This window comes from Candida orthopsilosis, assembly GCF_000315875.1.
Source record: "Candida orthopsilosis Co 90-125, chromosome 6 draft sequence".
Classification (NCBI taxonomy): Eukaryota; Fungi; Ascomycota; class Pichiomycetes; order Serinales; family Debaryomycetaceae; genus Lodderomyces; species Lodderomyces orthopsilosis.
Window position 1 is genome coordinate 472756 of NC_018300.1, and position 26312 is coordinate 499067.

Consider the following 26312-nt stretch of genomic DNA (forward strand, 5'->3'; position numbering starts at 1 on the left):
GAGGACTCCTTCGAAAGACTACATCAAAGCCATATCCACAACCACAAGACCTTAAGTGATTAAATTACACTACTCTAAATACAAGGCTAATCAACTTCCTTAACATTTTCTTCAACCTCCTTTTCATTTCCGTCGCTTGCAGCGTCAACTTCTACTTCACTCAGCTGTACCCCTCCTTCTTCGCTATCTTTACCTACATCTGACGCTAATGAGCTGAAATCAATTCCACCTGGACCGCCTAAACCACCCGCACCACCTGCTTGACCCAATTGACTAGCTAAAGCACTCAAATCTGGAGTTCCACCAGCTCCTCCACCCATACCACCTAAAAGTTGAGAGAAGTCCATTCCACCTGGACCTCCGGCGCCTCCCATTCCGGGCATTCCTCCCATTCCGGGCATACCTCCCATTCCACCCATCAAATTGGCATCATCTTCTTTAGCTTCATCTTGTTCATCTTCATCTACCCATTTATCAAAATCAGTCTTGATATAGTGATACTTCAATTTCTCTTTGGTTAATCTTGGCCAGTATTCTTCTTGTAATTTCTTTTTTGATAATACAAAGAATAAATGGGCACCATTTTCAGTATTGATTTTAGATTTTTCTGGATCTATTTCATCATAGAAATCAATCTTTAAGTCATAGTGAGTATCTTCATAAGTAGACGAATCGGCCTTAACAGTAAGGTGGGTTGGTTTCAAGTCAATGTGTAAATCTTTTGGATCAGTGATTTCAACAGTTAAAAGAATGATGTTCTTGTCAGCTTCTGAATCACTTGAACGTTGAGCCCATAAAACGGTTGGAGTGAGTGTTTTGGTAGACATGATTAATTATAGCTCAATTGATTGACTTTGGTAAATTTAGTGTTTAAATCAATTCAATGCAATAGAAAAGCTTGGTGTAAAGTAGTTTCCACTAGTAGTTTTTGTTGGTTGTTGATGAAATGTAATTTGCAGTTGTTGTACTCAATTTTTCTCGAACCTTCTATTTTGTATACAGGAACAAATAGAATCGTAAACGTGTACTTATATAAAATATACAGAACATACAGCAGCCTAGATAAATGGATCATATGCCCATTGCAACAATGCTTGGCGCTGTTTAGGGCGACAACTATAATCCTTCTTAGCACAATTTTTTTCAATTTGTCCTTTATGACGCTTAAATGCTCTCCATCTTTTCTTTTGGAATTCATCACATTCACTTCGTCTTCCTAACCAATATCGACAATACCACTGAAACCAACCACGAGGATCATCACCCATAACCCAATCATTCTCCCTCCATATTGCCAAAGACTGACGACTTTTGATTTTAAAACGATTCAATGTGTAATCGGGTGGATCACCAATTTTTACTCGTTTATCTCTTGAATTATCGAACCATTCTTTGGGGAACTCCTCTTGACAATCATTTAAATATTTACCTTCAAAGACACCTTCCTGGAGCATCTCTTCAGGAGTCAATTCAGGCTTGAAATTTTCGTCGTTGAAATCGGGAGCTTCTTCACCCATTGGCTCAACAAGCTCATACTCATAATCCTGTTGCATTCTGTCATTTACAACAATTTTCATGCCTACTTTGTAATCTTTTAGGCTCCTCATGCTGAAATACCTTCTGACGTTGATAGTAAGTAGTGATCCCATGCACTACAGTTCTTTTCCTTTTTTGCCAATCGTTTCAAAGCAACCATTGATCATATAAGATTGCTAAACACAAGTTGGTAGCGCAATTCGACCAGACGCAGAACGTTACACAAAATCTTGAACTCGGATGCTAGTTTGATTTAAGAGTTGGAAGAATCTTCCATGAGGATTGAGAAAAGAAAGATGGGTAATGATATGTCAATTATAGACATGAGAATACAATACTATACACAAAATATACAGTAGAACAGTATCTAGCACCATTGACTGACAATTGTATATACTTACATACAAGCATTTTTCAAAATTGTCCAGGGGCCCCGATTGTATTTTCTTCAATTCCCTCAAATTGCACCTTATGCTCTAATAGTCGTCACCACGGGTAACGACTTCCTTCTTATGAGGATGTAACAATATAGTATGCTCAAATTGGGCAGTATAACTACCTAGTTTGTCAGCAATGGGAGGATACGCCTCAACAATTCCAGCTCTGACTAATTGATTCAACGCCAACAAGTATTTATCTTCACCAGTACGTTCCAAATATCTTCTACACCATGGCAAAGTTCCGAAATTTTCTTGTATAGTGTTTAACAATGACTTACATCTTTCTGAAGGTACTCTGATTCCATCAATACCTTGATTCAATGCATAATGGGAACATTCTCCTTCGGGTAAGACATACCCCTTACCAGTAGATCCGAAAGTCTCAACAGCAAAAGTTTCACCTTCCTCCATTTTGGTATTATCTCCATTAGCTATGATGGGAACATTTTTACCATAATGAATTACATAGTCACCAATGTTGTGTCCATTAAGGTTACGAATACATTTGATTGGGTAAGTTTTACCCTTTTCTTCCATTTCATAACTCTCCATAACTTCTTGGATAGCAGCTCCAATATCATTCATTCTGACATCAATACCAGCTTCTTTGACACCAGTATTGGTAGCTTCTTTAACAGCTTGCATTATAGCATCGTATTTGCCATCTTCATTGAACGTCATGGTGAATGCAGAATCACAAATACGACCATTGACATGTACACCAATATCAACCTTCATAATATCGTCCTTGCCTAAAACTACCTTATCTCCAGTATTTGGGGTATAATGAGCAGCAACGTGATTTAATGATAGGCCAGTTGGAAATCCAATGCCTGCCTCTTTAGTATGATCAGCATTAGCATAAGCTCTCACTGAATTTTCAATCAAGTCAGCAATCTCAGTCATTGACATACCGGGTCTAATTGATGATCTGGCTTTAGCACGAACACGGCGATGGATCTCGGCACCTTTTCTGAAATCTTCCCATTTGTTATTTTGTTGTCTATCCAAATATCTCAATTCTTCTGATGTTATACGATGCTTGTTTGAATCCAAGGGATATTCCATCCATTCACCTTCTGGGAAAATACCATCTGGGTATGATTGGTCAATAGCAACTAATTTCTTCTTCTTCTTATTACTCTTTTTCTTTTTCTTCTTCTTGTCTGAGGAGGAAGAGGATCCATTTGCTCCAGTTTCTTTTTGGCCTTCATCATCATCTGCACCTTCTGCACCTTCTGCACCTTCTGCACCTTCCAATTTTAAACCACCTGCTTTGGTAGAATCTGGTTTGGTGGATGAATTGTTTAAGTCTAGGTCCTTAGTTTTGGACTCTAGTTCGTTCACTTCTGTAGTTGGCACTGCTGACATGGATGTGGCTGTTTAAAAGAAAGAGTAGAAAAGACCGAACGGAAATAGCTTAAAGAGGTTTTCCAATAAACCCTTATAAATTGGCCATATACACGACCTCCAATAATGGTTGCAAATCCAAAACTCTAAGTGATCACCTACCCATTGAATTACATTTACAGATGTAACTAACAAAATTGTAAATTAAGAAAACACACAAGACAAAACATCTCAACGCTATATATCCTTTCCCGTTGAATCTGGCCCATGTCCTTGAAACAACGCTTTATTGAAATTCAACATTTTCCCATCAAGCTTCTTACCTAAGGGAGTTTGTCCCAGAGCAGAGTTGGCACCAGCACCAGCTCCACTTCCATTTAACAAATTGTTGAAATCGGGAGTCTTTAGTAAATTTTTATTATTCATGGCATTGCCCGGAGATGGAGTGAAAAAATTGACATAATCATTCATATTGAACCCACTTGGAGTTAAAGTCAACCCTGACGATGGAAGATTAGAGGATAGGTTATTCAAGAATGGAGTCAATCTATTCTGTGGGGTCCTGGTGTGTTGATGATGTTGGGCAGTTACCCGTTTAGGTGTGACCGGAGGTTGAGGAACAGCAAATGTCGATACACTCTGTTGTGGGAAATTTTGTGATGGTTGTGGTGGTGGCGGTACCTGTGTTTGCTGGTGTAAGCTGCCGCCTTCTTTTGGACTTGAATGAGAAGCAGGAGCAACGATCGAAACTTTTGGTTTATACGTTTTAGCAGGACTGGGTGAAGTTGCAAGATATATGAGAAGGTCTGCTCCCTCGGTATCTGGAGCTGGGGTTTTGGCCACATCAAATTCAGCTTCAGCGTCCCTCAGCTTTGTTGTTATACTATCCCTTCTCGAATTCTGCCTCGATGGAGTTGTGCTCATATCCAATGATGGTTTCAAACTTTGTTTTTGTTGCTCGCCATTTCCAGATGGTGTGAGCTCAGTTAGCACCATTCTACTTGGGGAAAAGCTTGTCCTTCTCTTCTTTGTAGGTGAATCATTCAATTCGTCGTTGTCACCACTGGCAATATTTTTTAATGGTGATGATGACAAGAAAGTTGCTGCTGCCGTTTTAATATGCGTGGGGGATTTACCATTGGGCGAATAGATGTTTGGCGATGATGATAAAAACGAGTCGTGGTTGGGCGCTTCTCTATTCTTTTGCAAACTTGCATTCACATAACCTCTCAAAGGTGATGATTTGGGTACATTTGGAGCCATGGTCTTCATATTTGTAGGCGATAAGGATTGCTTAGCTGTTATACTTGCCTTTGATAACTTCTTTTTTAACTGACGAGCAATCTTTTCCAATTCCTCCTTCTTTAATGGAGTTTTCACTTTCTGTCCACTGCCAGTGGTTGTACTTGTAGAAGCCGTTGACATAATATTGGACGTTGTCGTTGAAGAAGAAGAAGAAAATGAGCTGCTAGTCAGTAGATCGTCTCTTTGATGCATAAAATGGGAAAATGTACCACAGTGGTATGATTGCTCTTGGAAGTTCGATAGCTGTGTTTCCTTGATTGAGGTGGACAATACGTGGAAAGGTACCTCAGAAGACGTGTTTGAATTTGTCAAGTGAGAATAAGCGAAGCAAATTTAGACAATATTTGTAAGCAACCGATAAAAGTGGTTGAAAATCGTTCTGAAAATTGCAGTTACCAGTAAGTCGAGGCCTGGATTAGTCACCTGAGTGAAGTAGTTGTATGATTAAGGAATACTTAATTTTTAAATAGGAGCTTCTTCCTTATAGTTCCAAAATAAGAAAAAAAAAATTAACGTCAGCGTCTAATTTATGTATTCGAAATAATTTGAACGATGAGTACAGCAATAAACTGATGTTTACTTGATGATTGGTAGTAAGTTTCACAAGTATAGATGAATGATAGCTAAGATTTGTAGATAGAAGGGAAGAATAGTTGTAGTATTGTGACTAAATCTCTAAGTCAAATGAATATATGTTTAATTGAAGCAATCAATTGACAAATGAAAGGAGGAAAAATTGAATTGATTAGTTTCTATTGTGACGCGTTAATTTGTCCCAATTAGGAAACGTTATTATACATGCACATACGCAATAGCATCAGTAGATTACACACAGTCATCAAGGTACTTACTACAACAAGATAGCTAAGATAACTAATTCTTTAAATAGTTTCCTATATACAAGCCCGTTGAATCCCATTGAATCCCAAATGTCATTTAAATCCATATAATTTCCCAAAACTAAAAGTAGAGAAAAGGAGGGGGGAAATTTGCAACATTATTTATACCCCCAAAATAACAGACACACATACATCCACACAAACACTCCTACTTTTGTTACATTATGCTATTTATGTATGTATGCTATTTATGTATGTATGCATGTGTGTGTGTGTGTGTGTGTGTGTGTGTGTATACACAAATGCTTTTAGCATAGCATAAGGAACCAGATACTCCCATCATCAGAACCAGAATTGTAAGAAAAGTATAGTTGTGTTCAATATGGTTTGATGTGATAATATACAAACTTACGGACTAGAATGATACGGGTCAGCCATTTAATGGCTCCTAACTGTATAACCTATACGTTACGTGGTCATACAAAAAGATGAGAAACTTTACACATTGTGAGCGTTGTCACAAGGATCTCAGTGTAAACGTATCAAAAGGTCGAAATTTAATTTCATTCTTTGTAAGACTCTATTGCTGTAGGTAATTAATTTCATGCAAAGTGATCGAGATACCTGCATTTGTTTTATTGACCCCATCTGGATCTACTTGAACTGTAAGATCTTATCATCCCCAAATTAGTTTAAACCATAATCATAAAATCTGATTGTATATATATGCTATCATAGATAACAATTTCAAAACATTGTATTTAAAATATACTTGCATTTGATTGCAAAATTTTAATTTTCAAATCAATTATACATGACATATACATCAGCATTGAATAAACCGGTGAGAGGAGCAGAATGGAAGAAATTCCCAATCCAAATTGAAGACACTAAACCAGAAGCTTTGGAAATAAACTTGGTATATTTACTTCTTAGTTCATGACGATGTATTTCATAATAAAGTTCGTTGATATCCGAGAAAAAAATGGTTCGCAGATTTGATAAGAGAAGCCAATTGCAATTCAACCAATACCCAGCCACTACCCTAATCATGTGGTTTATCTTAGGAGTACTACTCGTGATATACTTCATCCATCAAGTATTCAACTCCATCCTACCTCATTACTTTTTGGTCCCCTCCCAGAAATGGCAAGACTCAATCCTTAAAGTTGTCAATTACGAAAAACCCATCTACTTGAAAGTAAGTCACAAAAGATCAAGTTTCAGACGTCGACTCGTATTGGCTAGTGAAATACCGTCATTTTATACCAATTTCATCAACAACAAGTTGAAAATTTCACCTCAGGATATTGCTAATAAGGATGAATTTATGCAAGAAATGAGAAGAAGAGATGTCAATGATCCGAAAAGAAGATTGTTGTATGGGTTCTTTCATCCGTATGCAAATAATGGTGGTGGTGGTGAGAAGGTATTGTGGGAAGCTGTAAAAGCTACGTTAGATCAGAATGAGAAGAATATATGTGTTATTTACACTACAAATGTCGATGCTGAGCCGTTGTCGATTTTGAGAAAAGCCAGAGATAAATTTCAAGTTGAAGACTTGGATCATAAAAGAATTTTGTTCATTTATTTGAGAAGATTTGGAAAGTTTATAGACAGCTCCTATTGGAAACGTTTGACTATTGTAGGGCAATTATTTGGTACCTTTTTGTTAAGTTTAGAAGCAGCGTTTGAATTGTCGCCAGATGTGTGGGTTGATACTATGGGATTACCGGGGAGCTACTTTGTTGCATCAATTGTTTTAAGAATTCCCATAATTGCTTATGTACATTATCCAATCTTGCAGGAAAACATGTTCAACAAATTGAAATACAATTACATATCTGACATTAAAAAAGTGAGAAACAAGCCTGATGTTTTTAGCTTTGTTAAGTTTCTATACTGGTCTTGCCTTTACTGGGTCTATGTTTACATTGGTTCATATGTGGACGTAACCTTAGCCAATGGATCCTGGACGTTTAACCATATGCAAAAGATATGGACTTACAACCGAGCTTTGGGCAATGAGGTTGACATACTATACCCACCATGTGGAACTGAGTACCTTGTTAATGAGAAAGCTGAAAACGGTACAAGAACAAATAAGCTTTTGTATTTGGCGCAATTTCGCCCCGAGAAACGCCATATATTGGTTTTGAAAGAGTATCAGCAATTCCTTTTAAATAACTACCCCAACATAACATTTCCCAGAGCAGAAGTGCCCACTTTGTTATTTGCTGGATCTTGTCGTACAAAAGATGATACCGCAACTTTGGAGTTTTTACAACAAGAGGTGAAGACACTTGAACTAGACAAGTTTGTTGAATTTGCAGTCGATTGTTCATATGATGAGATTGTGAAGTATCTATCAACTTGTAAATTCGGACTCAATGCCATGTGGAATGAGCATTTTGGAATTGGTGTTGTTGAATACGTCGCAAGAGGATGTATCCCCATTGTCCATGCTTCGGCAGGACCCCTTCTTGATATAGTAACAGGGGAAAGGTTCAAAGACTGGTACAACACCACCGGCTTCTTTTTCAAATCGTTTGCTGACCCAGATTTCGATCCTTCGTTACAAACCACAAAAGACAATAAGGAAAAATATTTGGTGTTTGAAGTTAATGGAGAGAAAATGGAATTCCCCACATTAGAGCAACTTCTTTCTACCATATTTGTTACTGATAGACTGCTCATAAGTGATGAAGCAATGGGGAGAATGAGAACCACGGGACAACAATTGGTGGTTGATAAATTTTCCAATAAAATGTTTGAAGATAAATGGAAAAGACACATTGAAAAAGTGGAAGCACTTGAAAAGGAGTATAGAGTAGAGAGAAGAGGAAAGTTAGAGAGTGTATACTAGTAATGTATATATATATATATATATATATATCACTTGGTATATAATTGTAAGAAGCCATACAGAGAGGTGGAATAGGTGTGTCGTGTACAATTGTTAACGTGTTCAAACAGTGAACAACAAAAAAAATTAATTTTCAAATACCAACAATCAACAAATCAACAATTGAAAAACCAACGAATACCATTTGATTACACCCCTCCCCTAAGTTCAATTGCACATCATCTTCCAAGATTCAAAAATGAAGTTGGATATAGCAAAGACTTTCAGTCACCATTCAGATCGTGTCAAGGGTATTGATTTCCATCCAACTGAACCATGGATCTTGACAACTTTGTACAATGGAAAAGTCGAAATCTGGTCATATGCCACAAATGTTTTAGTCAAGTCTATACAAGTCACTGAATTACCTGTACGTACTGGTAAATTCATTGCCAGAAAGAATTGGATTGTAGTTGGAGCTGATGATTTTCAAATTCGTGTTTACAATTACAATACTGGTGAAAAAGTGACGCAATTTGAAGCACACCCGGATTACATTAGATCAATTGCTGTTCATCCGACGAAACCATATATTTTGAGTTCAAGTGATGATTTGACTATTAAGTTGTGGAATTGGGATAATAACTGGAAATTGGAACAAGTGTTTGAAGGTCACCAACATTATGTTATGAGTGTCAATTTCAATCCCAAGGATCCAAACACTTTTGCTTCTGCTTGTTTGGACAGAACTGTAAAAATCTGGTCATTGGGGAGCTCGCATCCAAATTTCACATTGATTGCTCACGACACCAAGGGGGTTAACTTTGTTGATTATTATCCACAAGCTGATAAACCTTACTTGATTACTGCAAGTGATGATAAAACTATTAAAGTATGGGATTATCAAACAAAATCATGTATCGCTACATTAGAAGGACATTTGTCGAATGTGTCGTTTGCAATTTTCCATCCCGAATTGCCAGTAATTGTATCAGGATCTGAGGATGGTACAGTTAGATTTTGGAACTCAAACACATTTAAATTGGAAAAATCGATAAACTACAGTTTGGAAAGAGCTTGGTGTGTTGGTGTACTACCAAAATCAAATGTTATTGCCGTGGGATTTGATTCAGGATTTGTTATTGTTAAATTGGGTAGTGAAGAACCATTGTTTTCATTGGATTCAAACAATAAACTAATATATGCAAAAAATTCAGAAGTTTTCCAGTCAGTCATCAAGCCAAATGCGACACAAGGGTTGAAGGATGGAGAGTCATTGAATTTACAACAAAGAGATTTGGGAACTATTGAAATATTCCCTCAATCGTTGGACCACTCCCCTAATGGTAGATATGCTGCAGTTTGTGGTGATGGAGAATATATTGTTTACAGTGCTTTGGGATGGAGATCGAAAGCTTATGGTAGTGCTCTTGACTTTGTTTGGAACACTCATGACACATCTGCTGCATGCCCTTTTGCTATCAGAGAATCCACTGTCAGCGTTAAGGTTTACAAAAATTTCCAAGAATCCCTAATTATCGACTTGTTATACCAAGCTGACAAGATCTTTGCTGGCTATTTGTTGGGTGTCAAGTCAGAAGGGTGTATTTCTTTCTACGATTGGGAGCAGGGGAAATTAGTGAGAAGGGTTGACATTGATGATGATATAACTGATGTTGTATGGTCTGACAATGGTCAGTTATTGGCAATAGTTACTAGCTCGAGCACAGGTGAAAAATCCACTGCAGTCACCGGTGCAAAGACCAATGATGAGACATACTTTTTAAGTTATGATCAAGAAGTTTTTGATCAGGCTGTCACTAATGATGAGTTAGATCCAGAAGAAGGAGCTGAAGCTGCATTTGACGTCTTATACACATTGCCAACTTCAGAAGCTATTTTATCTGGAAAGTTTATTGGTGATGTCTTTGTTTACACAACAGCAACTACAAACAGATTGAATTACTTCGTAGGTGGAGAAGTGATCAATTTGGGTCATTTTGATCGTAAGTTTTACATTCTCGGATACAAAGCTCAAGATGGGAAACTTTACCTTATTGATAAGTCATTTGACGTTATATCATGGTACATCAATGCCGAAGTATTAGAATTACAAACTTTGGTAATGAGAGGAGATTTAGAGCAGTTTGCCACTAGCAATGTCTTAGATGAGGAAACAGGAGAAGAAACTCCTGATTTGGCTACAGTCACCGTTGAGAATCTTTCCGAAGAGTACAACTCACTCATTTCCAATTTTTCTAAAACAGAGCTCAACCAACTTTCACGTTTCTTTGAGAAATTGGGATACTTGTCTTTATCGTATGCATTGTCACAAGATTTCGATTCTAAATTCCAAATTGCTTTAACTACAGGAAACTTGAAACAAGCTTATGAGTTATTATCAAAACAGCAAAAGGAAAACCCATCCCTTGCGTTGGTCAACATACAGAAATGGAAAAAACTCGGTGACTTAGCATTGAACAAGTGGAACTTGAAAATGGCTCAAGAGTCATTTTGGTTAGCTAATGATTACTCCTCTTTGTTATTGCTCTTATCATCAACAAACAACAAGGCACAATTAATCCAATTAGCTGAGAAATGCGAAGAACAGGGAAGATACAACATATCATGGCAAGCTTGGTGGCTTGTGGGTGACGTCAATAAATGTTTGGATTTACTAATCAAGAGTGGCAGATACCCAGAAGCTATATTGTTTGGAAGAAACTATGGTGTTGATCACGAAAAATTATCAAATTATATCAAGGAATTCAAAGATGTTTTAAAACTGAAAAATAAAGACAAAATTAGCGAACGTTTAATTGACGATTTTCAGAACCTAAGTATCAATAATGGAGTTGCTTCTGAGAGTGCTGCTCCTTTGATTAATTTGGAAGATGAATCACAAGAAAAACAAGAAGATGATGTAGGTGAAAGAGAGACTGAAGAAAAAGAAGTTGAAGAGGTTCAATTGGAAGAAGAGAAGGATGATGCCAATGGTGGTGTTGAAGTCACAGAAAACGATGAATAAAATCTGGTCTATAGAAAATAAATATACGATTTGCAGGTGAAGTGATCATGCTTCTCTTTTATCGAGACAAATGAAGATACAATCTCGCATTAAGTTAATTTCATGCACTTTAACAAAAATTGACAGTAGTTTCCTCTTCATAATTATAATCTCCTCATCTTCATTGTCAATACTTGTTAATTTCAAGATGAACTTGCCACCTTGTTTCAATGTCTTTAGCATGAGCATTACCGCTCCATCTGCTAAATCCAAATTCCCCTTTTTCGGATTGACTATAGAATGATTTAATCCCTTATTGTTGTTGTACCTTAGATAAGGATTAGTTTCAGTATAGTCATAAAAGCCACTTTGTTGTCTACCTGGACGTGCTAAATCACTAATGACTAAATCCACCTTCCAATTATTTTCTAATGAGACCGATTTTGTTCTTTCCGATATTGACAATTCCCCCATACTTTTTGTCAATAATGACTCATCAATTTCTTGAGCAAAATACGACTTGTGATTAATTTCATCATTAACCTCACTGTGAAATTGATGTTGTTTTTGTTTACTGGCAATTTCTTGAAAATGTTGCATGACATTTTGATGACTTAGTTTGGAAAAAATATTACCTTGGATTGAACTCGTTCCCAAAGGTGGATTCTTAAATAATATATCAAATCCGAGGACATGTACACCGATGGTGTGTAATTTTGCGTCCTCCACATTGTGTATTTGACAAACTCGGTCAACGAGGTATGACATCCAATGTCCTGGTGCAAATCCAATATCCAAAATCTTCTTTGTAGACGGAGTGATTATGTGGTACTTCAAGTCCAAATGTTCGAGCCTATTGCGTGAAGCTATCCTCTGTTGTTCTGCCTCCTCTTTACGAGATAGTTTCTTTAATTTATTAAATCTTTTATATGGAGGGTGCGATGACGTGGAGGTGGAAGTGGAAGTGGCGGGTGTGGTGGTTGGTTTCCATTTGATATTGCTTAGCGACGGAGAAAACTGAACACATGGAGAATTGCTGAATAGACGTACGCAAAAAGATAGTCCAACATGATGTGGCTGCTTTATGAGTAACATGGCTATCGATGGATTGGTGATTTGTGTGTTTACGCGTATGCATCAATATTGAATCAACTCCGTGCGGCTTGACTGAATCTTTGTGATCTCTTTTGTGTCACTGATTTGGGAAGACATAGATGAAACGTAAAATGAACACTTCGTTAATACGGTTGGAGCCTATAAGATGCTTTAGGAAATTCAATCAGTCTACTTTGATACGGCAGGGTAGTTTTAGAAAACAAGAGATTTCTTAGTGTTAAGTTCCAGTCTTGTACTCCGCCGTGGTGACGAGACATGATTGAAAATAGCGACTTTTAGACTTGCAGAGGTAGAGTTAACAGCATTCCAGTGTCCACATTTTCCCGAAGCATATCAAGGCAAGATTTTAGTATGTGGGACGGACTTCTAAGCTTCACCGATTGACAGTCACAATTGGTCATGTGATCACATTTTTTGTCTCAATTGGTAGCGCTTTACTACTGCGCACTGCTCTGCTAACGCTCCTACAGTTTTGAAAATTTTCCACCCATCTCTCGTACAACCACTTTATCCTTTTCCTTCTATATCCACGTCGAATCAATCAAATTTACCAATTTACCTTTGGGAGACGTACATTTAGCCAAACATGTCTAAAATCACCTCAGCTCACGTTCGTGAAAACGTCAAGAAATTATTGGAACACTCCAACGAAACCAAAAAGAGAAACTTTTTGGAAACTGTTGAATTACAAGTTGGTTTGAAAAACTATGACCCACAAAGAGATAAGCGTTTCTCTGGTACTTTGAAGTTACCTCATGTCCCAAGACCAAACATGACCATCTGTATTTTTGGTGATGCTTTTGATGTTGATAGAGCAAAATCATTGGGTGTTGATGCTATGTCTGTTGATGACTTGAAGAAATTGAACAAAAACAAGAAATTGATCAAGAAATTGGCCAAGAAGTACAACGCTTTCATTGCTTCTGAAGTTTTGATTAAGCAAATCCCAAGATTGTTGGGTCCTACTTTGTCAAAAGCTGGTAAGTTCCCAACTCCAGTTTCTCACAATGATGATTTGTACTCCAAGGTTACTGATGTCAAATCCACCATCAAGTTCCAATTGAAGAAGGTCTTGTGTTTGGCTGTTGCTGTTGGTAACGTTGAAATGGATGAAGATGCTTTGGTCAACCAAATCTTGATGGCTGCTAACTTCTTGGTTTCATTGTTGAAGAAGAACTGGCAAAACGTTGGATCATTGGTTATCAAATCTACCATGGGTCCATCTTTCAGAATCTACTAAGTTTAGAGGTATTTAGGTTTAGTAGTCACTGTCTATTCAGTTAGTTGGTGTCAAATGTATAATATACAAAATCATTTGAGAAAAAAAAAACTGCATGTAATACTATAAAACTCTCTAACTAGCGACAAATCTATGCTTCTTCTCTTGCTTTTTGTTTTTCTTGTTGTGTTTCTTGTCCGATTTTGTTGGCAATGAAATTGTCTTTTTATGGAACGGAGTATTCAATTTTCCTTCAACATTACCCATTGCAAAGAATTCCTGATCCAAGTCATCACCGGCACTTTCCAACTTGGCTTGTTTTCCACCGTAAAAAAGTGTCTTTGCTTCAGTTGCACTCCCACTACCCTCCTCACTACCACCAATATGCATAGAAAAGTTCAACTTTGAGATATCTTTTTGCAAGTCAAATTGATCAATTGGAATATTTCTGGCCCTCATTGCATGCTCAATTTGTTGTCGTCTTGATTCTGGAAGATGTTGTAACGTGTACAACTCCTTATTGAATTCTCTGCTTTTCTGCAAATCCAATAATTGCCACTCTCCATCGACAAGAACTGGCGGAGGATTCACATAAAGAAGTTTTCCGTTGACATAATCTTTAAGAATATATCTAGCGGCCCTTGGTTCATCAGCTGCACCGAACCCCTGGGTCATGTAACCTCTTGCTCTCGCATACGCATTTAGCAATTCTCTAGCGGTTGGGTATTCTCCATTACCACCATCTTCAACCAGTTGAATAGGTATGTGAATACCATAAACAGCTTCAAGAAAGAATTTCGGTATCCTCTGACATACCAACGATGTTGGAGGGATGTGCTCACGTAATTGGTCAATGGGCAAAACACCATTACAAACCAATTCAGCATTAGTGTAGGCAAAATTTGGAAATACTAAACCAGGACAATCGCAAAGAATAACATCAGGAGTGAGGTGAAGTGTTTGGAAATGTTTTGTCTTACCTGGTGTTGAGGAGACTGATACCTTCTTTGATCCAATCAAGGCATTGATTGTTGACGATTTACCAACATTGGGGTAACCAACAAGACCAATTTGCAACTTACGATCAGGAAATTCTGGATCAGCTTGGAATCTTGGAGCAGAGTCCATAAACAATTGCTCAAGCTCCTCAATTTTCAAAATTCTCACTGACTCATCCGTTTCCAAATCATCCACCAATTCATCAGTTTTGCTATTCACGAAGTCGTGCTGAATCAGATGCTCAAGCTGTTCTGCTTCTTCCCTCTCCTTTTCCAACAAAGCATTTGCATTAGCTGCAGAGAAAAATACATAGTTGATGTTCTTTGCTTTAAAGTAATCAGCCCAAGCTACTCTTTGGTCGCGACTTAACATATCTGCCTTATTAACAAGTAGCAAATTCCTCTTTTGATGATTTGAGTCATTGGTTTCGTTGAAGCTATCAACGTATTTTTCCAAATCAATGGATCTAAAAAATAAAGGGTTTCTGGCATCAACGATTTGAACCACTAAATCACATCTCTCCACTACTCTCCACAACTGTCTCCAAACTTCTAAGTTCCTCTCAAATGGAGTCAACAACAAATCGTTGTTCTCAGTTAAGCTTGCCAAGTCTCTCCTCCATGCTAAAAATGCTAAATTCTCCTGCCTTTCAATTTCTAATCTGCTTTGCTGTTTGAACCACTTTGGACGTCTAGGTATGGTCAATTTGTTTTCAAACATCATGTGTTTTTGCCTCATTGCTAACATCTCATCCGTACTCAACAATCCACTGGAGTTGATTATATTGGTGTTTCCAACTTTGATAATCTTAACTTGCTGTCCTCTCTCTGCACTAAAATCAGTATCAGCCAATTGTGCTGTACTTAAAAATTCATCCAAAGAGTTTTCCTGCGTGACCGATCTCAATTTAACCCAGTTTGGATCTTTCTTGTCTGTCGTAAACCTCATCTCCCCATCTGGCAAGTATTGAATCTCATTCTCTTTAGACCTTTGATTTGCTATAGTACGACCCAAACCTATTAGATTTTTGTTCTTATGGTGGACTGGTTTAGGACCCTTTGGTGCCTTCCATTTCTTCTGTTCCGGGTGTAATGATACTTTGTTATTCGACTCCATATAAGATACAACGTTGATTAGTAAAAGAAGAAATAAATGCTCTAGGTTGCAATTATTTTTGCATTCCTTTTGGGAGAGCGATGAGAGAAAGGAAAAAAAAGTGTCAGTGGAGCTTTTTTGGGGGAAGGAGTTTGTGTGCAGTTGCAAAAGCTGAATTACAAACAAAGGCGTACACAAGTAGCATTAACGGACCGTAGCTAGCTGGGAGTGCGTGAGCTTTTCAATGCTGCTACAATTGCAAAACCAGGGAGCAGTAATACACAGAACACCGCCTACATTTGTAGACCCTAACTGAGTGGACTTTTCTATTGGTCATTATCGTACATTGAATTCTATACAAGTGGTAACATCAACATAAAGAGAGCCAGTGGATCTAGATGTACTGGGACAACCACTTGAATGCTTCACCATAACCAGATCTCATAACAACAGATACCATAAAGACTTCAATTGGTCTAGTTCCTTCGGGTAATTTACCGGTATCCTTACCTGTAGTGTTGTACAATCCCAATGCATTCTTTAATTCCATTTCACCACAAGCAGTTGGAACATCGATCTTGTTACCCAATATAACAAAGGGAACTTGACTTAATTCTTCAATTCTAAACAATGATTCCAATTCGGTCTTTGATTCAGCTAATCTATCTGGATCAGCTGCATCAACTAAAAAGACAATTCCATTGACTTCAGGAAAATAGTCCTTCCATAATCTACGTGCTTGTTGATGGCCACCCAAATCAAATGTAGTAAATCTAACAGAACCAATGGCCAATTCTTCTGACGTAGGATGCAAAGTTGGTTGTAAAGTAGCTAATCTATCGTTCTTTAACATATGCAATAAGGTAGTCTTACCAGCGTTATCTAAACCTAGGAATAACAATTTGGCATGTTTATTCCATAAACCTAATGAGGCTAACACGTCTTGGACTGAAGGCTTTAGTTAGTATAATGTTGTTGCTTAAAGCGACGGGGAGTAGTACATACACCAATCGATAATCCACATGTTTATCTTGTAATGAGAAAGTCTAAAAAGGTGTTTGCGACCGGCTTATGATAAAGTTGATTCTAAACTGAATATGTCTTAATTGTTGATCAAAAGAAAAATTAAAGAAAATTGAACAACGTCACAATTTGACAAAATTGTTGTTCTTATATACAGGAATAAAGAAGAAGGAGCGGATAAAAAAGTAGACGAGCCGCACGATGGATGGCGAATTAGTTTTTCATTCCCATTTCTCTTCAGATTTGTCATTCGATAGAGCCTTCTTCTTTGAAGTCGCCGTTATCCAATGATTTACCCTTGACTTTTTCCTCAAATTGACTCTTTAACTTTAAAATGTTCAAAACCTTAAAACAAAATAGCAAAGCCGCTTTTCAAACACGAGCATTCTTGAGAAGGTTCAATTCAACTAAAAGCTCAGTTCAAGACAATGGGGCGGGATCGGATCTGGATCTGGAAGGTAATTCTGCCATGGTAGAAAGGATGAAACAAATATTAGAGGATAAGATTACCCACAGTCTGTCTAAAACATCACAACTACGCCAAATGAACCCCCAGATCAACAGTATCTTGACGGAATATGACTATGGTAACAAAGACCAACATAACTTCCAGCATGCTCAATCTTATATCAAAAGTGAGCCTTTGCTTTCTCACAACAAGCATGCACGAGACATTTACAACACCAAACCATGGCTGGGAACTGAATCCACCTACGATGCAAATCTCCGTATGATCCTAGATCTGACGCCCAAACCAATTAATGACCCTATGGCTACATTTCAACCTAAGCGAAAAATGTCAGCCGGTGACAAACTTGCAATGGCGAGAGACGGTAGTTTAGATTACAAAATCAACAGAAATCCCGAGGATAAGGAAAAGGCAAAGTTTAGAGAGATATATAAGGAGAGACTTTTGGGTCCATCCATGTTGCTCACAAACGCCTCATCCGTTGATTTTGTAAATAGTCTAGCTGGAAATAGAATCAATGCAGCTATTGATCAACAAACCGGGAAATTCGATTCACCGGAGATGAGCAGTGTCAGGGGTAAGCCGTTGACTCAGGAACATTTGAAAAATTGTACTGATACAAATTATTTCATGAACCAAATCTTGAACAAACAAGAAGTGTTACCACCGTGGATTGAAAATCAACAAAGTTTGAGCAAGTCAATAGCGCAATTTAGAGCTGATTTGGACCAGTCATGGTTTAAGTGGGTGGTGAATGAATCGATTATGAGAGGTTATATTGAGAGGGCCACTACAGTGGATCAGATATTGGACGACTATGAGAAGAATATACGAAAGATCACTTATGAAGATAATAGCTTGTCAGACACAGATCTTGCCTATATTCAAGCCAAGATTGACTTGTTGAATTCAGAAGTCAGACATTACAACTTACAATGCCCTGGTGTCAGTGGCCACAAGTTGAAATTGGACAAGGAAAAAGAGATTAATGAATCTTATTGGAGAACGTTGGAAAAATTTCCCACATTGATTGAAAAATGGTTCAAAGTGCATAAAGAAGGGAAAAAATCCAGATTGGTTGACAATCCTGGTGGTGGACCTTCAAAATATTTCAAAGCCTTCAAGTTGAAGGGGTCACCTGATATTCACGAGAATAGGAATGTCGACACAAGCTTGAATTTGTGGCAAGCAGTCAAGGACGTTTTCAAAATGGCTAAATAGTCTGGTTTTGGCAATGGAAATTGGGGTTTTTACGGTATGTGGATGATTTTGTAAACGGATACAGCCGTTCTCAGCAACCATCGATTTCCATCAAGAATGAAGCTGAGGAAATTGTACATGCTTAATTTCTTTTACCCTCTGAATGAGTTTACCATTAATGGGATTTTTGATATCCCGATACTTCAGGGGTTGTATATTTTGGGTCGTTTGGGACCGTTTATTCAAGGAGTATTTTCTGTGCGGCAAATGGAAAAGGTATACCCAAATCTCAAGCAGCTTGGTATTGACCTGCACTTAGAGTTCGTTGGTTAGTTTATAACGTACATAGTATTCTGCTGTTATAGTACACTAATTCTGACTATACTAGCACAGCCAAAAAGGAAATGTAAATTCTATGTATCCAAAATGTACCATTGTTTTCAAGTACAAACATTATTTGATGGTGTCCACTGATGTGCTCAGGTGTGGACATTTCCTTCTAAGAGTCGACATTTGGAGCTTTAATTTACACTGGGGTATCATTGGTTATCATCACTATTATAACAATTCTAAGTGGCTTTTAAAGAGGAAGTATAGCTTGAAGTTTTTAACGAAGCAACAAATCTTGAGCTTAATAGTTTTATACTAACTCGGGGTTGGATATGCTTTCTTGAAATCCTTTGTTTCCCTCAAGTAGCCATTGTCAGTAGGATTGGATTTAGACCTTTGAATGTACACAAGCTCAAACTGGCAAATTCAAAACGATGGCTTCTTGCTTGAACATGTAACCGCCCCTCTTCGATATGTTTTTATATTTCTTCTCCAAGGAGTAATGCAATGTGTTGGTTACAACTAAACAAACCTGTCAGGGCGTGAGAGCTACGTAAGTTTAGATGTAAGGATTCATTCTCACACTTCGTTCTTTCGTTGGAATGCGAGTCTGTCATAAAGTGACCACGGAAACCAATATAAAAGTTGATAATGAGCCAAAATTCAGCTTCGAAATTGGTATTCACTAGCATGTTGCTCATGAAGAACTCAAATTCATCTAATGTTAGTTGGCACAGATGGAGCTAATAAGTGACGACGGAACCTTTGTTACCCGAGCTTTTTAAGAAATTCAAAAACCAATTCTCAAAAAATTTATCTGAAAATCAAAACGTTCTTTTGAGAGAAGGGTGGATACCTTACAGGAAGACTGATTGAGTAATGAAAAGTTGTTGTGAAGCTGATTACCTTTTATTTTATTGTCACCCAGTAAAATTCTATACTTGTTGTTAACGCTCTTTTTATCCCTACCGCTTCTCTATTGAATAGACTTGAAAACAATATATGCAAAGACTAGAATAGCAACAGGAGCCAATGAAAGTACCCAATGAGGGATTATGACTCTCTTCTTACTTCTTGCTGAATACTCCAAATTTTTAACAAATTCATAGCTCGTTTCATTACGGGAAAACTTCTCAATGGCTCGATGATATCCATTTTTTCCCAATTGCTTTTTAACTTCATCACCGGTCTCATTAAAATATTTGGTAATAGTTTTTGCCCATTGTTCATGGTCGCCTGGAACGGTAAAGCCTGTTGCCTCATCAAGGTTGGTACCATTGTAATTCACAACTGTTTCCAAAGGTCCTCCATAATTTATTGCCAAGACCGGTGTTTGGTAAAGCATACTTTCAACCGGAACAATACCAAAATGCTCTCTTCCTGGGGTGTACAATAGTAGTTCAGTATGCTTCAAGAGCGATGTTTTTAAGGATGTTTTAACACTTGGTAGAAACAAAACTTCGGTTGATGGTGGCATGACTAAAAGTTTACCTCGTATGGTAAAATTTGTCAATTTTAAATCATCGCAAAGTTTGGTCAACTCTTTCAAATACTCCACGTTTTCAACCACTCTAGCGTCATACCCACCTGCGATGACCAATCTTGGCTTTCCCGGAAGAATTCGTTTCAGTTTTGCAAATGCTCTAATGGCAAGTTCTATATTTTTTGACCTTTCGAATCTATTAATAGATAAAAAGTATTTCGAGTTTTTGAAGAAATTGACAACTTCTTCATCTGATTTATGAGTCTCTTCCGTCTCCTCGATGTTGCTATCGATGCAAGGATAAATGACACCGGGGTCAATATCGCGTAAATTCTTAAAGGTGCTGTGGAAAATCCCCTTTGTGAAGTTTGAATTGACGACAATTTGATCGCTGCACCCTGTAGTCCATTCTTCAATGAAATCAAATGGCACTCGGTATAGGCTCTTCAACAAGCTGGCTCTTTTTGTTAATAACTGGTCGGGAAAATGACAATAAAATAGGACTCTTGTAGATGCAAGACTGAATAAATTCAAAAGTGGGATGCAAAAGGACAATTGATCAACTATGAAAAAGTCATAGTTTTTAATGTCTCCGGAGATGATCAACACAAGCACCAAGTACAATTGTCGTAATATTGCGAATAGTATGTGAAACCTCTTGTAAAACAGCGTGGGTAGGAAATCACCATGTACAATCGCCTTCAACTGACCTGAGCTCACTTCATCGAAACAATGATTGAGATCGCAATGTGATGTATAAATAACTACTTGATTGCCCAAATTTTGTAAACCCATGGCTACATCAACAACTAGTCTTTCGGCACCACCAATACCCAAATCTGGGTGTATGAATGCAATACCTCCTGGCTTCCTTGATGACATGGGATTGATACTCAGTGAAGTTGGTGATATGGATTTGAGATTTCATTTTTGTTTATGGAATATATTTTTTTTCCTGCACTAACGCGTGCATTCAATTTACAGTATTTCACTATACAACCTCTACCGGTATTTGTTCCTTTCTTTTAGCCTCTTCCTCTCTAGCTATTTTGTTTTTCAACTTCTCAGCCTTTCTGTCCCATCTGGTGTCTACCGGATTAAATCCTGCTTCTTCTGAACCCCAAACAGCCCATTCGGGAGTTGGTTTGATATAATCAATATCAACAAAATCTTTACCAGACTCCAACAACTCAAAGAATTTAGGATAATCAATATGTGTGTGCCAAACGCCATTGATTTTGAACTTCTCATGAGCAACTAAGATACAACACGAATGAGCGTGTTCAGCAGCAATGTCATAGCCAAGATTTCTAACACGCAATTCATCATTCAAAGCTCTAACAAACTCCTTACACTCTTCATAAAATGGAATGTTTTGCATAGTCAACGGGTTTCCATTACCATTGGAAGAGCCACAGAATGTAGCTCCTTTAATTTCAATTTGAGAAGGTAACGCACGTTCAACCATATCGGCATAACTCTTGATATCAGTCATGTTGAACCCCTTTACCAAAGTCAACCTAAAAACTGTACGCTGATGCGACTGAGTTGTTCTCAAGATATCCAAACAAGACATCAATCGCTCCCAGAAATCACTATTCAAAGGACGATCAACTTTCTTCAAATCCGTCTTTGTTGGCGCATCAATACTCACATACAATTGTGTTACCTTTGACAATTTAGCCAAGTTGTCGGGATGTTGAGCATTACAAACCAAAAATGAACTAATGTGTTGTTCATGCAACATGCCAACAAATTCATTGATATGTGGGTAAAAGATTGGTTCACCAACTAGTGACAATGCGCAATGTTTAACCTTAAATGCTTCTTGAAACCTATCCATTTGTATGCCTGGAACACCCCTCATTTGTTTAATCTTTTGATAATGTCCTTGCAATGCACCTTCCATGACTTTCTCTGGTGGATCCAATTCCCATCTCCAATTCAGTTTGGCTACAGGATTAGTTCCATGTCTCCAGCAAAATACACACTTGTTTGAGCACGCCAATGAAGGTGTGGTCTCCATACATAGATGTGACTTGATACCATAAAATGCAAATTTGTAACATGATCCTCTTCCTCTCAATGCAGACTTTGTCCATCTACAAATTTTAACTCCCGAGTGTGAACCAACGATTGTGTATCCTTGTTTTGTGAGGGTTTTGAATGTTGGTGAGTCTTTGGCAACCATTTGTTTGACTTCCATTTGCTGCGTCGATCTTTGACCAGTCTTACGTATTATATCACCCATGTCCTCAACATCCACCAATGTGTTTGCATCATCGCTAATATCTTCTTTATCGCTATCGTCAAACTCATCATCATTATTCTCATCGATGTAAAATGGTTCCTCATCAACTAAGAGCTCGGCAAAGTTTTGAATCCATTCCTTGGCTTTCGGTTCGCCCTCATATTTCATACACACTTCACCCAAAGGATACAACCTTCTACCACCCAATTTTCCCAACCATTTGTCAGCCAATTTCGCCTGGTAGCAGAACTTATCACCCAGCCAACTTTCGGAATCGCCCAATCCCAACACGGCAAACCCTAAGATTGACCTCAATGGGTACTTATCCACTCTAAAATCTTGATACGTGTCTATCAAATGTTCCAAGAAGTAGTCTATAGGGGAATCCGTTTCATATGAAGGCAACACTAAAAGGTATATATTCTTTGTATTCTCATCAGATTTTGGGGTTTTTAAAAAGTATTTTTCAAGATCATCAACATCGTCGTCGAGACTTAGTAACTTTGGCTCATGGACCAACTCCATTAATGATAATTTTTCATGCAAGTTTTTAGCCAACCTCAAGGAAGAGCCTGTCAAGGTAGTGTAAAAGATGTATATTTGTGACTTCTTGAGATCCACTTGTGACTTGGTCAAAATAGGCTCATTTAATTGTTGTGGTGTTGGTTTACTAGCTTTTATAATCTTGGGTGATCTTTTAGCCCGCAGACGTAATGTCTTTGGTATGTTTGTTGTAGTCGATGGTGTAAATGTTGTCGAGGTAAAATCCACTGCGTATATTGGGGACTTCAAACTATCCTCGGTAGTGGCTTCAGGGACTGGTGTTACTGTTGTTGATGTTGATTTCCTTTCAAGTTTGTATAAATATGACAAAACAAATGCAGATAGCACTATCGTCCATCTTCCACCATTATAAAGATATAAAACAGCACACACGCTCAAAATAAAGCTCCCAGAAGTCATGATCTAGACCGTAGTAATGATTAGTTGCCTGAAGAGTGGGTGGTATCTATGGCTGCAATGTGAGACTGGAAAAAAAAATTATTTCATCTCATTGCATTAATCTTAAAGAGGGGGGACGTTTTTCTGCCACTTTGTGTATTGTGCATTACTAACTACAGGAACCAGATTGGTTACAGAGCTATACAAAAATTTAGCAACAACAGCTTCAAAATGATAGGTTGTGATAGACTGGTCTAACCTTGAGCATGACTATCAAGATATTGTTGGCAAGAGAGTAGACCAGCAACTTTACCTGTATTGCAATTTCTATGCATGATATATGGTGGGGTGAACAAGGACTAATCCTGTAACACACTCTGTATAGCACTGCAAGCAGCAAAACTCAACTACAAAGCTAAACTAATGTGCAATAATTCAATTATCGTCGAGCAACGGGCCCCTATTTTTATAAAATCCGTTCATTCTTGGACCTGGTTCGTGATTCCTGCAACAACTCATCTGTATTATTCAACTGTTCTTGTAAGATGTTTGATGAATTGAAGTCAGAAGCAGGATTTGTTGGCTGGTTGATAATTGTCGATTCATTCAGATGTGATGGGTGTTGTTGTTGTTGCTGTTGCTGTTGTAGCTGTTGTTGTAGCTGCTTTTCTTGTTGTTGTTGTAAACGTTTCTCCTCTAATGATTCATCATAATCAAATACATCCTCTGCTGATAGTTTGATGGTAGTTGCTTCCCTTCTAAGCATGACAAGATCTGTTGAAGTTTGTTAAGTTGTGTTGCCAGATTTCATCTCCTAAGAGAGCAAAACTAAAAAACCCAATGCCGAGTAAATAAATAGAACAAAAAAAAACAGAGAACAGGCTTTTTATTCCGATAAAGGATTTGCATATATCTGATCAATCTATATCAGAAGAGTAAAGTGTATTTTGACTGTAAAGATCAAACACTGCCTCCTTTAATTGCACGTCAGTTATTCATAGCGACTTGTGTACAAATTGCAACGAAGTACACGGTCAAGCCTGTTTAGGTCTGGACACTACTACACACGAAAACTTTGTACACACAGTACAGTCGTTCTGAAATCAAATATACAACACTCCAATCATCTTTAGTTACCCTTGAAGTATATTTGACACTCAGCAGATCTGCCTATCGCTATATTTTCAACAACCTAAGAATGACAACCAAAGCCGACCAAGTTATCACCTTATCACAAGTAAACTCATTAATCGATAACATCAACACTAAAGACAGTGACAGTTCCAACAACAAGAAGTCGACAATTTGGAAAGAGTTTGGTAACTACCTTGATAAGAAAGTAGATATAATCAGACCAACAGAAACTTCTTCCAGCGAAAACTATTTTATCAAAAACGCCTTCCCTGGTAGATCCTACTTATCTCAGTCAATCGCATATAAGATCTGTAACTCGTGTCAACGACCAATTGGATTACCAAGCTTGAACCTGCATTATCAAAAGTGTGTCGAAATGAAACAAAAGAGACAGCAAGAACAAGCAGAGTTGGCTGCTAGTAATAACAATAATGGAAATGCCGCGTACGGAGTCAACAAACGTAAAAGAAAGAATGGTGTGCTCAGTGAAGTTGAATATTCTTCTTCTGTTGACAGTACAAGAAATAACACGCCAGCTCCCAACAGTGCAACCGACAACTTTGATGGAGATATCAGTAGCAACAGCAATGGCACTTCTTCAAGACCAAAGAAAAAATACAAGAAATCACAAGCACAAAAGGCTAAAGAAGCTGCCAATGCTGCAGCTGCTGCCGCTTCACAATCCGGCGTGCCGGTTGAAAAACCATTGAAACGAAAGAAAAACACCACAGCTACAACTACAAGTAAACGGCAACAAGAAGGTGCAGAACTGACTCCACTGGTACAATCATCATTACAATCAGCACAGGGCCAAAGGGCAAAGGCAATGGCAAAAGCCAAAGGGCCAGTTGACGTTGACAAACAATGTGGTGTTGCTCTAACCTCAGGTGGATTATGTGCTCGTTCATTGACTTGTAAAACCCACTCTATGGGTGCCAAGCGTGCTGTTCTTGGACGAACTCAACCATATGATGTTTTGTTGCAACAGTATCAAAAACGAAACCAAGCAAAGATTGCTCAAAATCATGCTCTTGCAGCACAACGAAGAGAAGCTGCGGCATTCCATGGTGAAGGTGCTGATCTGATGTTGAACAAGGCTAATAAAGTGTTGGATCCAGATGAAGAGACGCATTTAGTGTTAGAAGGGTTGTCAAAGAATAATCCGATACCATTGGAACGGAAAATTATGATGCCGGTGCGTTACCGTCATCGGTTCTTGCAAGCAAGAGAATTTTATGCGAATGCACTAATCATATCGGCGCAACATTCACAACAACAGCAACAACAACAGCAGCAGCAGCAACAACAACAACAACAACAACAACAACAAGGCACTGGTGGCGAACAAACTTTGGCCAACCAAGCCATTTCTGGGTCCATTGGTGGGTTACAAGGACGTTGTGCATTGATCAACGTTGACGCTCCACCAAATCCACAACTGGATTCACAAACACAACTGTTTAGTGCTATTCCTGGTGAAATGTATCAAGTTAGAGCTCCATCAAAGGCAATCTTGATGACAGCGCAACATAACAATTTGCAACAACAAGCGTTCCAGCAACAGTTTCTCAAGTATCAGCAACAACAACAGGCACAGCAGCAGATGTTGATGAAACAGAAGCAGCAACAAATGCAAATGCAAATGCAGCAAAGGCAGCAGCAGCGACAGCAGCAGCCGCAGCAACAACAACAATAATAATAATAACAATAGCAGCAGCAACTGTAACTG

The 26312-nt window shown here is 38.1% G+C and overlaps 15 protein-coding genes across 15 annotated transcripts; 5 read left to right on the top strand and 10 right to left on the bottom strand. All coding sequences in view use genetic code 12, as the record gives it.

Moving 5' to 3' along the window:
* Positions 1-86: 86 nt before the first annotated feature.
* Positions 87-827, bottom strand: CORT_0F02260 (Sba1 protein; the record flags this gene model as incomplete). The annotated part of the gene is made up of 1 exon (XM_003870531.1): positions 87-827. One exon carries the CDS (start codon positions 825-827, stop codon positions 87-89), a length of 741 nt encoding a protein of 246 aa, XP_003870580.1.
* A 231-nt stretch (positions 828-1058) lies between these two features.
* CORT_0F02270 (hypothetical protein) lies at positions 1059-1649 on the bottom strand (the record flags this gene model as incomplete). Its single annotated transcript, XM_003870532.1, has 1 exon — positions 1059-1649. The coding sequence occupies one exon, from the start codon at positions 1647-1649 to the stop codon at positions 1059-1061; it is 591 nt and encodes a 196-aa protein (XP_003870581.1).
* A 363-nt stretch (positions 1650-2012) lies between these two features.
* Positions 2013-3347, bottom strand: CORT_0F02280 (Map2 protein; the record flags this gene model as incomplete). The annotated part of the gene is made up of 1 exon (XM_003870533.1): positions 2013-3347. The coding sequence occupies one exon, from the start codon at positions 3345-3347 to the stop codon at positions 2013-2015; it is 1335 nt and encodes a 444-aa protein (XP_003870582.1).
* A 216-nt stretch (positions 3348-3563) lies between these two features.
* CORT_0F02290 (hypothetical protein) lies at positions 3564-4823 on the bottom strand (the record flags this gene model as incomplete). Its single annotated transcript, XM_003870534.1, has 1 exon — positions 3564-4823. The coding sequence occupies one exon, from the start codon at positions 4821-4823 to the stop codon at positions 3564-3566; it is 1260 nt and encodes a 419-aa protein (XP_003870583.1).
* A 1632-nt stretch (positions 4824-6455) lies between these two features.
* On the top strand, positions 6456-8336 carry CORT_0F02300 (Alg11 protein; the record flags this gene model as incomplete). Its single annotated transcript, XM_003870535.1, has 1 exon — positions 6456-8336. The coding sequence occupies one exon, from the start codon at positions 6456-6458 to the stop codon at positions 8334-8336; it is 1881 nt and encodes a 626-aa protein (XP_003870584.1).
* Positions 8337-8574: 238 nt separating this feature from the next.
* On the top strand, positions 8575-11343 carry CORT_0F02310 (Sec27 protein; the record flags this gene model as incomplete). Its single annotated transcript, XM_003870536.1, has 1 exon — positions 8575-11343. One exon carries the CDS (start codon positions 8575-8577, stop codon positions 11341-11343), a length of 2769 nt encoding a protein of 922 aa, XP_003870585.1.
* Positions 11344-11388: 45 nt separating this feature from the next.
* On the bottom strand, positions 11389-12417 carry CORT_0F02320 (hypothetical protein; the record flags this gene model as incomplete). Its single annotated transcript, XM_003870537.1, has 1 exon — positions 11389-12417. The coding sequence occupies one exon, from the start codon at positions 12415-12417 to the stop codon at positions 11389-11391; it is 1029 nt and encodes a 342-aa protein (XP_003870586.1).
* A 607-nt stretch (positions 12418-13024) lies between these two features.
* CORT_0F02330 (Rpl10a predicted ribosomal protein L10) lies at positions 13025-13678 on the top strand (the record flags this gene model as incomplete). The annotated part of the gene is made up of 1 exon (XM_003870538.1): positions 13025-13678. The coding sequence occupies one exon, from the start codon at positions 13025-13027 to the stop codon at positions 13676-13678; it is 654 nt and encodes a 217-aa protein (XP_003870587.1).
* A 114-nt stretch (positions 13679-13792) lies between these two features.
* Positions 13793-15772, bottom strand: CORT_0F02340 (Lsg1 protein; the record flags this gene model as incomplete). Its single annotated transcript, XM_003870539.1, has 1 exon — positions 13793-15772. One exon carries the CDS (start codon positions 15770-15772, stop codon positions 13793-13795), a length of 1980 nt encoding a protein of 659 aa, XP_003870588.1.
* A 373-nt stretch (positions 15773-16145) lies between these two features.
* Positions 16146-16775, bottom strand: CORT_0F02350 (Sar1 protein; the record flags this gene model as incomplete). The annotated part of the gene is made up of 2 exons (XM_003870540.1): positions 16146-16699; positions 16757-16775. The coding sequence occupies 2 exons, from the start codon at positions 16773-16775 to the stop codon at positions 16146-16148; spliced, it is 573 nt and encodes a 190-aa protein (XP_003870589.1).
* Positions 16776-17108: 333 nt separating this feature from the next.
* Positions 17109-18464, top strand: CORT_0F02360 (hypothetical protein; the record flags this gene model as incomplete). The annotated part of the gene is made up of 1 exon (XM_003870541.1): positions 17109-18464. The coding sequence occupies one exon, from the start codon at positions 17109-17111 to the stop codon at positions 18462-18464; it is 1356 nt and encodes a 451-aa protein (XP_003870590.1).
* A 1285-nt stretch (positions 18465-19749) lies between these two features.
* On the bottom strand, positions 19750-21138 carry CORT_0F02370 (Alg2 mannosyltransferase; the record flags this gene model as incomplete). The annotated part of the gene is made up of 1 exon (XM_003870542.1): positions 19750-21138. One exon carries the CDS (start codon positions 21136-21138, stop codon positions 19750-19752), a length of 1389 nt encoding a protein of 462 aa, XP_003870591.1.
* Positions 21139-21247: 109 nt separating this feature from the next.
* Positions 21248-23470, bottom strand: CORT_0F02380 (flavodoxin; the record flags this gene model as incomplete). Its single annotated transcript, XM_003870543.1, has 1 exon — positions 21248-23470. One exon carries the CDS (start codon positions 23468-23470, stop codon positions 21248-21250), a length of 2223 nt encoding a protein of 740 aa, XP_003870592.1.
* A 445-nt stretch (positions 23471-23915) lies between these two features.
* On the bottom strand, positions 23916-24215 carry CORT_0F02390 (hypothetical protein; the record flags this gene model as incomplete). Its single annotated transcript, XM_003870544.1, has 1 exon — positions 23916-24215. The coding sequence occupies one exon, from the start codon at positions 24213-24215 to the stop codon at positions 23916-23918; it is 300 nt and encodes a 99-aa protein (XP_003870593.1).
* Positions 24216-24647: 432 nt separating this feature from the next.
* On the top strand, positions 24648-26279 carry CORT_0F02400 (hypothetical protein; the record flags this gene model as incomplete). Its single annotated transcript, XM_003870545.1, has 1 exon — positions 24648-26279. One exon carries the CDS (start codon positions 24648-24650, stop codon positions 26277-26279), a length of 1632 nt encoding a protein of 543 aa, XP_003870594.1.
* Between the last annotated feature and the right edge of the window lie 33 nt (positions 26280-26312).